An 11,647-nucleotide genomic window follows, 5' to 3' on the forward strand; every position below is an offset into this window, starting at 1 on the left:
AATAATTTGTAACTAGTATCAACCCTTTGTTTCATCTCCCTTTTTAAAGTACTACAAAGAGATACTAGTAGAAAAAGAATGTACAACTTGACAACTTGCAATTACTAGCAATAACTACTTGAAATAATAGATTATTTACATAACATTATTGCAATAGACACATTGACTCTTGAAAGCACTATCAATCTCTCCTACTTGCATAGAAGTATAACTGTTGTCATAACAACTTGGAAACATTGTTGATCTCCATATCACTAATAAGGATATCAACAAAAACATAATAAAAAACGTATAGGATTTGAAAAATATAAAAATGGAATGGGCCTTTATATGTTTTCTTACTAAGGTTTGGGTAATGTGTAATATATTACACTAATGGGTTTTCTAAAATAAATTGTAGGCTTATCAAGCCCAAAATTTCTTGTCTGAGCTATATAGTTTGATGAGTTTTTGGAAGCCAGTCCAATGAGCCTTTTGCATTTTGCCGTCTTTAATGTTAAGGCCTCTTGAGTGACAAAATTGAATTAAGGTATGTGACTAGTTGGAGATAATTTCGTAGTTGCATTATTTGATTCAAGTGCAACACAATCATTTATATCTAGGACATGCATTGATTTCTTGAAGTTAGAGTTAGCCGATCTAGATAATAAGTTTACCATTGTGACACCATCTAAGGAGAAAATGATAACTTCTTCTATATGCGTAGATTTCTCCGTAACTCTAGAAAATATAAAATTCTTGGTAGATCTTGTAGTTCTTTTGCTACAAGACCGAGATATTATCCTCATAATGAATTGATTATCTACAAACAACATAACCTTGAAATGTAAGAAGCAAACATTAATGCTCAAAGAGGAATGCAAAGAAGATGAAAATAAAATCCAAAATTTCATGACGATATTCTCCAAGTCGAAGAGGAAACTCCAAAGATATTAGAATTTTCAGTTGTGTGTGACATCCTAGAAGTATTTCTTGGTGACGTTCAACAGTTATCGCCAAAAAGAGATGGTGCATTTTTCCATAAATTTGGTGTTGGAGAATGGGCAAATTTCTATATCTCCATATAGGATGTTTCTAGCTAAATTGGTAAAACTAAAGAATCAACTAGATGGCAAAGAATTCATAAGACCAAGCATATCACCATGGGAAACTCTAATCTTATTTGGGAAGAAGATCTAGAATTGACAACTTGATGGACCAACTAAATGGATTGTCTACATTTTCGAAGGTTGATTTGAAGTCAGGCTATCCCCAAAAGGTTACGAAAGATGGTATCCCAAAAAAATATTTTAGATCTCGATATGGATATTTTAAGGACTCGGTTATGCCATTTAGAGTGACCAATACTCCAACAATGTTAATGGATTACAATATCACCCAAGAAAGGCCAATGTTGTAACTATTGCTTTGAGTAGGAAGACATTGCATGTGTCTACAGTGATGATGAAGGAACAAGAATTAGTGGTGATGTTTAGAGGTTTAAATTTAGATAGTAGTCTACTCAAGATAAAATATTCTTAGGCACTACAATGGTGTCGAGTGAAATCTTGTAGTTGATCCAAGAGGAACTTTGGATGAGCATTTTATTAACATAAATGAAATAGTAGAAGATGGCTGGGGAGGGGGAGAAATTTATAAATGAAATGATGAATACTAACATTTGTTGAAATGATTTATGTTCCATATAAAGATGAGATAAGGAAGATATTACTAGAAAAGGCATAAAAGTAAACTAAGTTTTCACCCAGGAGAGACAAAGATGTATTACGGTTTTATATAATTCAAAAACAACAATAGTTTTCACTCAAACTTCTTCATGGCTCCACATGAGGAGTTGTATGGACGAAAATTTTGTACACCCTTATATTGGTACAAAATCAAGGGGAATAAGATTATTGGGTCGAAGTTTGTACAATAGACCACGAGATAAGTTAAGTTGATTCAAGATAAGATGAAGATTGTATAAAATAGACAGAAGAGCAACAATGGTAAACATAGGCCATATGTTCATAAGGGTTATTCCTAATATTGGAGTTGGGCAAGCAATTAAAACCAAAAAGTTAACACCACAACTTAAATGACCTTTATAGATTCTATAAAGAATTGGCCCAATAGGCTTCCATGTTACGTTACCAATACATTTAATTAATATTCATCTCGTATTCCACATATCTCAATTAAGAAGATACCACCCAAATCCTTCACTTGTCATCGAACTAGAAACGGGTAAGCTCCGAGGTAACTTGAAATATGAAGACTTACTCGTCAAGATAATGGACCATTAGGTAAAGGAACAATTTATGAAGCAAATATCATTGGTAAGGGTCGTATGGCGCGAAACCATAAGCGGTACGTGGGAATGAGAGGAAGATATAAGGCAACAATAACTTCATCTCTTATACGTACGTCAAATTTTAAGGAATAAATTTTCTTTAAGGAGGGTAGATTGTAGTAGCCAATTTTTCATTAACCGAAGTCGAAATGTGTTTAAAATGAACTGTTAAACATTTAAATGGGTCTTAGGTGTATTAGGGTTTGTAGGGTTAGACATGATTCGCTCAACAAATTCAATTTGGCCTAGTTGTATCGTAAGGAATTTCCTCAACAAATTTGAGCAACCCTTCACATGTTAGTAGACTTAGGCAACACACACCACGTGTTAGGTCTGGATTGACTCAAGACACATGGCACTCTTTTATTGGACTAGACACAAGAAACAAATCTTGAAAACATGAGATTTGCTAAACGATTTGTAATTTGCTAAACAATTTTGGGTCAGATTGGTCTATAAATAAAGGGATCCAACTCTTCACTTTTCATTCATTCTACAAGTTCCATTATCTCTCTAAAATTTTCATCCCTCAAAGTCTCTCACTATGTTGTTAGTTTTAGGAAAATTCTAACATTTCGATTCTAGCTGGAGTATGTTTTTGAGCTGTTGAGGTTATGCTCGATTTTGTAGAGGCATTTAGGTTTTTCTTCAAAAGATGTTGAGGTAATTTCCAATTTTATTTTCTTTACTATCTTAAGATTATTAGGAAGTCAACGTTATCTTCCATATATATATATAGGGAGCATATCTAGTGAGAAAACGATATTTTATGTGAGAGTGAGAAAACCAATTATTGATCATTAGATTAAAATGGATGAGTGACTTGTTTCACTCTATCATACTTCTGTCAAGCCATTTTATCTTCTCCTGTGTTTATTCCCCTAAAATTCTTCACTTGGGTTTGAGAGCGAAGTTGCAGCATGCAACCCAAACAAAGGGGTTATAATTTGAATCATTTTCTTCATAACTCCATTTTAAAGGTAAGTAGAACAATTCAAAATATCTTCTTCCTCAATCCAACAAAAACAAACCAACCATGATTTTCAAATAAGCAAGTTCATCACCCTAGTCACTCCCACTTTATCCTCCATAAGAGAATCGAATTCTCACCAAATTAACGATTTTTGCCAGAGAAACTTAAATAGTGGTAGTTGGGTGAAAATGAAAATCTCAACATTCAAATATAGAAATATGTGACATAGCTAATGCAACTACACTCATCGGCACATAACTCCGGGAGTAAGGTGAACAAAAATAGTGTTAACTATTAATAAATAAATAAATAAATAAATAAATAAAACAGTTGTTGATTAGATGGAAAAATGGTCACGTGAGTGACATAACATATAATTTAATCTCACTCATCCATTTTTATCTAAATGCTGTAAAAAGATCATTTGACTCTCATATAAGTAAAACTTTCTCACTAGATATGGTTTCTCTCTAAGGGAACATATCAAAGAAATGAGTTTTACAATAAGAGAGTGAAAGAGTTAAATCATGATTATACATATATAGTCATGATTAAGAATTATTTAAGTGACACACGATCATTTAAAAAAGTCACATGACTTTTTTTTCTTTCTAATCATGATCATCCATGTATGATTTGTGTGGTCAAAATTTAACTCACACAATCTCATTGTAAAACTAATCTCATTTGATATGCTCCACTATCTCTAGATATAGATATACAAGACATATATATAATAAAAATTATATTTTTATGTGAGAATGAGAAGAATTGATATTAGCCATTGGATTAAATTTCACGACTAAGATTAAAAGATCAAATTAAAATATCATGTGCCTGCTTTTTTTCTTCTGTTTCCTCACTCATTGATTCACGCACTCGGTTTATTTATGTAAAAACAAGCTTAGAAAAACGAAGACAAAATCTTCACCTTGAAGATGAGAAATTGCCAAATCTTTCTTTTTCTTTTTTTCTATGTTTCTTTTCCTTATGTGTGAAATTTTCTGAGTAATTGTTGTTTTTGTTTTTGTGTGGACTTTTTGGGTATCAATGTGTGAAACTTTTGAGTGATTGTTTTCTTCTTTCGTAATTTTTTTTCCTTCTAATTATGGGATTAACTTTGACGTGCTTGTTCATATTTAGATTACAATAGAATAAGACCCAAAGACAAAAGGGAAACAACAATACTTTTTCAAATTGTTCATTCTTAGTTACAATTAAATGTTAAATTGATATTCTAATCAAATTAATCCCACTTCAACTAGTTAATCGACTTATATTTGCAAGCTAGAAGCATCAAACTGAAAAGAGCAAGCTGGGTGGCAGAAGAAGATGAAAAATCTTTCTAATACTTAGGGAGTAAATTGACCAAAAAGTGAGGCACATGATATTTTTAAAAACTCTTTTAATCTCAGCACTAAAACTTAATCCAAAGAGTTAATAATAATTCCTCTCATTCTCTACATATTTATAACATAATCAAGAATAATTGGTTAGGTTTCACCGATAAAATAACGAGGTGTTTCAAATTAAGTTACGATTTAAACCTTTTGATCAGTTGAAATAACATATTTATCCTCAATTTAGACCTCCTTTAGAAATAAGGATGGATGAGTTTTCCTTTAATACATGTATTTACATTCTTTAATTAAAATGTTAACACAGTTAAGTTGTTGATGTAGACACTGATATATCACATGTTTAATTAATATATAGAGATTAAAGTGATATATAGGCCAAATTTTTTTTTCAATTAAATATAAAAATATAGAAACTCAATTTTTTTCTTCATCATCATCTTTGTTAAAAACTAAAACAAATTATACTTTGTAGATTTAAGAACTTATAAACTAAAAAATTTCTTTAAATAAATGATCAATGTAATTGAGTTTTTAAAAAATTCAAGAATCTATATGATGACTTCTTACATTTTCATTTTCAGATTAAAACGATGATTTATCTATTTTTATAGATAGTGGCGTAATGTCGGTTAATTCGAACTTTACTTCAGTTTTGTTTAGCTTATTTCCCTTTATTATGAGTTGAATAAAGTCAAGAGTTAAGACTCGTGATATTTTTTCTGACATACATTAGCATATGATGACACAACGTTAATTGCTACTCTCTTTATCACATCATATGTTCATCATTATAAACCAAAAATTAAATTACTTTTCTCATTCTTTTTATTCTCATTCATATATATATATATAAATTTCAAAAACAAATAAAAAAATATTCAGCTAGCTGATGACAACTTGGCTCGGTCGTTTGTTTTCTTCATAGATTCCGGAGTGTGTCTGTGTTGTTGTTGGACACAGAGAAATAGACAGAGACAGAGAGAGAGAGACAGAAAAAAAAATCGTTTGTTCATTTTCTTTTGTTTGAGATCTGAAAGAATCCCAAAAAACATAACAAAAAGAAGAAAACAAAATCAGGTGAGTGAAAGTGTTTGATTGATGGAACTTGTTTACCAAACAGTGATGATTCCAATTTGATACTCTCTTCACCCATCTAAGCCATCTTTCATTTCAGATTCTTTCAAAGAAAAAAAAAAAAAAACCTTTTCTTTTCTATTGAGTAAACCACAAGAAAACCAACACAAATTTCTTTTACTACTACTAATACCCTTTACTCTTCACTTCACTATCTTTTACTTAAGTTTCTAATTCTAGAAGAAATTTTATTAAAGTTAGTAACTTTCTTTGTTGGGGTTGAAGATTCAATTTGTTGAAACAAGAGAAAAGCAAAAAACACATTTGGGTTGTTTTAGAATTGAACAAGGTGTTTCAATGAAGGAAAGTGAGAAAGGGTATTTGGATCCACAACTATGGCATGCTTGTGCAGGTGGAATGGTTCAGATACCTCAAGTGAACTCCAAAGTTTTCTACTTTCCACAAGGTCATGCTGAACATGCCAACACAAACATTGATCTGAGGGTTTCAATTTCATCACTCATACTTTGCAAAGTTGTTGCTGTTAAATTCATGGCTGACCCAGAAACAGATGAAGTATTTGCTATCATAAAGCTTCTTCCTTTAAGAAATTCAGAGCTTGTTTATGATGAAGAAAGTGGTGTTGGTGGTTTGGAAAATTCTGAAAAGCCTGCATCTTTTGCAAAGACTTTGACTCAATCTGATGCAAACAATGGTGGAGGTTTTTCTGTTCCAAGATACTGTGCTGAAACAATCTTTCCAAGGTTGGATTACTCGGCTGAACCACCTGTTCAGACAGTCGTGGCGAAGGATGTTCATGGCGAGTTTTGGAAGTTTAGGCATATATATAGAGGTACACCACGTAGGCACTTGCTTACAACTGGGTGGAGTAGTTTTGTGAACCAGAAGAAGCTTGTTGCTGGTGATTCTGTTGTGTTTCTGAGGGCTGAGAATGGCGAATTGTGTGTCGGAATTCGAAGGGCGAAAAAGGGAATTGGTTCTGGTTTTGAAGGTTCATCTTGTGGTGGTTGGACTTCAGGTTGTTCTAACAACGGAAACTGTGGAATTGGACCTTTTGGGGCATTTTCTTTTTTCTTGAGAGAGGAGAATAAGACATTGAGAAATGGTTTTGTTGGTGTTGATAATGATTTGAGTGGAAGAGTTAGAGTGAGGCCTGAAGATGTTATGGAAGCTATGAAATTGGCTTCTAATAACCAACCATTTGAAGTTGTTTACTATCCAAGAGCAAGCACTCCTGAGTTTTGTGTTAAGGCTTCAGCTGTTAGAGCTGCTATGAGGATTCAATGGTGTTCTGGGATGAGGTTCAAGATGCCCTTTGAAACTGAGGACTCTTCTAGGATTAGTTGGTTCATGGGAACTATTGCTTCTGTTCAAGTTGTTGATCCTATTCGCTGGCCTAATTCGCCCTGGCGCCTTCTTCAGGTATTGTTTTTTTGGTTATTTTGGAGGAATTTATTGCACACATCTTTACATAAGAGACTCAATTTTAGGCTTCTTTGGAAATCTATATTTGATTTGCCAATGTTCAGTTTTATTATCATCTCTGGTGTTTGTGGCTATGTAATGTAAATCTCCGTAAAAACAAGTTGATTGAGCTGAAACAATAGCTATTATAATTCTTCATTTACTTTGTACTAATTCAATGAAGTTGTTAAGCTGCGAGATTTTAAATCACAGTCGCATTGCAAGCCTTGATTTTATGGAGAATCACTGTCAAATGAGGTTAACATGTCTCAATTGTGATAGCAAAGAAACTAAAATCCTTGATAGTATAGCCCTTATTGCGGTTGTTGACTTTTTTTTAAAGCCTGCGGGATTCTTGTTGTTTTGAGGATGAAATCATTGATGTTAGCAGGGAGAATTTTTATGTATGCTTGATTTGATTGAGTTCATATCTTAGTTCAAAATCAATTTACCTTTGTTCAGAAATTATTATGTCATGCATTATTGATTATGAATTTCTCGGTTATCCTTACTACAGGTAACATGGGACGAGCCAGATTTACTACAAAATGTGAAGCGTGTTAGCCCGTGGTTGGTTGAATTGGTATCAAACATACCAGTCATTCATTTCACACCTTTCACTCCACCGAGGAAGAAGCTTCGGATTCCGCAACATCCGGACTTCCCCCTCGACGTTCAATTTCCATCACCGACGTTTTCAGGCAACCAGCTCGGGCTAAACATCCCCTTGAGTGGTTTATCTGATAATGCTCCTGCAAGTATACAGGGAGCCAGGCATGCTCAATTTGGAGGAGGAATATCTCTTTCGGATTTCAACCTTAACAATAAACTACAATTAGGGTCGTTCCATACTAATATGCACCATCTTGATATGCATAATAGGATTTCAAATGACAACAATATGATCAACAATGATAACAACAAAGAAAGCTTATCATGCTTGTTGACCATAGGGAAAAAACCTGATAAGAGTTTGGAGAAATCTCAATCTGATGATGTTGTCGTTGTTAAGAAACATCAGTTTTGTCTTTTTGGTCAACCGATACTCACCGAGCAACAAATTTCTAGAAACTGTTCTAAAGATTTATTGTCTCATAATGAAAAAAATTCAGTAGATGAGAATAAGCACAAAGAGAAGTGCTTTTTTGATGTATTTTCCCCAGGTAAAACTTCTGCTGCTGCTGAGTTTAGTTGGCAACTTGGCTTGGATATTGGTCATTGCAAGGTTTTCTTGGAGTCAGAAGATGTTGGAAGGACCCTTGATTTATCACTTCTTGGTTCTTATGAAGAGCTCTATAAGAAACTTGCCAACATGTTTGATTTAGAAAAATCTGAGATGTTGAATCATGTGTTCTACCGTGATGCAACAGGTGCTGTTAAACAAACCGGAGAAGAACCCTTCAGGTATTGCTCTTGTTTTTTTCTTTCAATTTTCTCCTTTTTACCATGACTTTGAATTTGGATTGTCTGCGATCACACAGTCGGTCTATCAGTATCTGTTGGATTGAGATTGTGCGGAGATTATGAACCATCTGATCTCGATTCAGCAGTCACCAATATGCTGACAGTGTGAATGTGTGAAATTGGTGACCGCAGGCAATGCAAATCCGACTTCCTTCATATGCATGTTACAGTCCTAGCCTTGTATTAACCAAAAAAATTCATAGTCTTGTTTTTGTGGGGGGTTTTGTGATCTCAATCACATTGCAGTGACTTTATGAAGACAGCAAAAAGGTTGACTATTCTGACAGATTCTGGGAGCAAAAATGTTAGAGGGTAAGTGAAATTGAGCTCAATATGACATAGTGTAAAACGTTTCTACAATGTTAACCAATCACAACTGTTAGATGATTGGTAATGTTTTACTGATGCCATAACTATTTATAAAGTCACGCATATGATTGGTCATAATTTACCAATTATATAAAACTTTTTACTGTCCATGCATGAAAATTAAATTCTTAGGACTAAAACGGATTTCTTACTTTAAAAATTTAATTTAATATATATACTATCAATGTTATTTATACTGTCAATCAATCACAATAATTAGATTATTAATGATGTTTGACTTTTGTTATAACTACTTATGAAGTCACCCACATGATTAAATTATAATTTACAGACTCTATAAAAAAAAATTCAACGACAATCCATACAAATTAAGTTGTTAAAAATTATTTATGATTTTCATATATTTTAAAGACTAAATTGAGGATTTACTTCCAATTTAATATTGAAAGTTTAATTCTTATAATCATCCCAGAATTATTTTGTGTGACATTTATTTCAAAATCTGTTTTGCAGGGCATGGATTACAGGAACTCTCAAAAGTGAACATGGATTGGATGCATCAAACAAAACAGGTCCTCTAAGCATATTTGCTTAATATGGTGTAACATTTGAGATATTGTTATTATAATCTATAAAACTAAAGGACACTTTTAAATATTAATTACCTCTGAAAAATCTGAATGTGAACAGAATTCTTTAGAGGTTAATGTTTGTACCAAAAAAAGGAAGATTCTCTTATCAACAAGGATGGTATTGTTATGTTTTTTTAAGTGTAGAAATAATGATATGCATATATCATGGTCAACTATTATTGTAATATGTTAACGAAGGTTTGGACCCCACATTTGGTGATTTATTCTTTTTTTCCTTAGTGCACTTACATGCTGTCTGCGTGTTTCCACGTCACTTGCTCTAAATCTAATGCACGAAACTTATCTTTGAGATTCATCTTTTTCCTCCATTTCTTTCCATGGAAGTAAATAAAAATTTTGGTCTTGGAAACTCAAAATATATTTTTAGAAAGTATTTATCAAAACTAATAAAAGACTTATATATTATCTATTATTACAATTCTAGATAGAAATTATATAAAAAAAGAAAAAAAAATATATTGAAGTACGAGAGAATTGTTCTAGTACATTGAATAATATATAAGATTTATATATTTAATGACTAACAACTAGTTAGTATAATTAAATATATTAATTAATTACTGTTCTTAACTTGTATAACTAATTAATTAATATGTTTAATATTTATAATATGTTTTTTGCCAAATTTAGTTTAGAGAAATTTGAAAATAAACCGCAATATATCATATTTAAAAAATGTCAGTTTATAGAAATAGATATTAATTGTTATCTTTATTTTTTATGATTAAGATATAGACTTAAATGTTATCTCGATAAAAATAAGGGAAACTAAATATATATATCTCTTATTAGATAGATATTAATCATGTGATTGTCTTATTTATAAAGATGATAAAGATCATGAACTATTATTACTGTTGAAAAATATTATCAATTGTTATTATAATTTCTAATAATTTTTAAATATTAACTATACAATGAATCTTTTTAGAATGCTTAAATTATTAATCACAATTATGAAGAGTATGAAAGATGTACAAATTACGTTATAGTAATATTTTGCGACATTGAATTAATGTTGTCCGCACAATAACATTGTACATGGCTTGTCTAACACTTTTCCTTCTATCTCCATATATCCATTAATGTTATTGAAAATGAGCGCGATATTAAGAGTATTGTTGAGTTTAAGTTTGAGTGGTTTGACTAAAAATGAACTAAATATCATCTTGAATACATGAGAGTGACAACTCATATATTTAATGTCTTCAAATTTAGGGTAAAAATACGGTGTCAAAATTGTTGAGTTCAAATGTGTGTGGTTAAGTTTCACATTGATTAAAAATGAACTAAATGTTAGATATATAAGAGAGTTGATCTATATAATTAATGTCTAAAGATTGAACTTTGTGAACTTTGTGATCTTAGAGCATTTACTATATTGTTGTTCTCCCAAGCATTTGGCTCGCTGATAGTAGCATCAAGAAGTACATAGAGTTTAATGTAAGATAAAACTAGATTATGGCTCGCGCGCTGCGCGGATATTAATTAATTAATTAATTTTATAAGTTTTATAAGTAATATTTTATGTATTATAAATATAGTTATCTTATAATATTATTTTATTGATTTGTAATAATTGAATATGATTAGGAAAATTAAAATGAAGAAAAATCATGTTTATCACAATCATCTAATTTAATTTTTAAAATATTTTGTAAAATTCGTATAATAACTTATTATATAGGATAATTGTTTGACTCACTGTAATTTGATTGTTAATTTATTTTTCAATATATAATGGTATTTGTATTTATTTGACGAAATAAAATGTAAAATACAATTCCAAAAATAAGATGTAAAAATTTATAAATATGATTTACTATTTTTTATTTTAAAAAAATGTTAATGTTGAATTATATTGTAGCGTAGTCTAAATTTATTTGTTTTATTATTATGATGTTTTAATTGCTGGGATGAGAAGTTGTTGTAAAAAAATGAATTTAATTCATTAAAAGTTTGTAAAAAAAATAAA

The 11,647-nt window shown here is 31.2% G+C and overlaps 1 protein-coding gene across 2 annotated transcripts; it reads left to right on the forward strand.

The window, feature by feature from the left end:
• The first annotated feature begins 5,412 nt into the window (after nt 1–5,412).
• ARF18 (auxin response factor 18) lies at nt 5,413–9,920 on the forward strand. Of its 2 annotated transcripts, XM_004505955.4 has the most exons (4): nt 5,423–7,183; nt 7,743–8,629; nt 8,936–9,001; nt 9,533–9,920. In XM_004505955.4, the coding sequence occupies exons 1-4, from the start codon at nt 6,098–6,100 to the stop codon at nt 9,612–9,614; spliced, it is 2,121 nt and encodes a 706-aa protein (XP_004506012.1). In that variant the 5' UTR covers nt 5,423–6,097; the 3' UTR covers nt 9,615–9,920. The 2 variants fall into 2 exon arrangements, with proteins under 2 accessions (XP_073226570.1, XP_004506012.1); XM_073370469.1 differs by lacking the exon at nt 9,533–9,920 and having other exon boundaries at nt 5,413–7,183; nt 8,893–8,993.
• The last annotated feature ends 1,727 nt before the right edge of the window (nt 9,921–11,647 follow it).

Source organism: Cicer arietinum, chromosome 6 (assembly GCF_000331145.2).
Source record: "Cicer arietinum cultivar CDC Frontier isolate Library 1 chromosome 6, Cicar.CDCFrontier_v2.0, whole genome shotgun sequence".
Taxonomy (NCBI): domain Eukaryota; kingdom Viridiplantae; phylum Streptophyta; class Magnoliopsida; order Fabales; family Fabaceae; genus Cicer; species Cicer arietinum.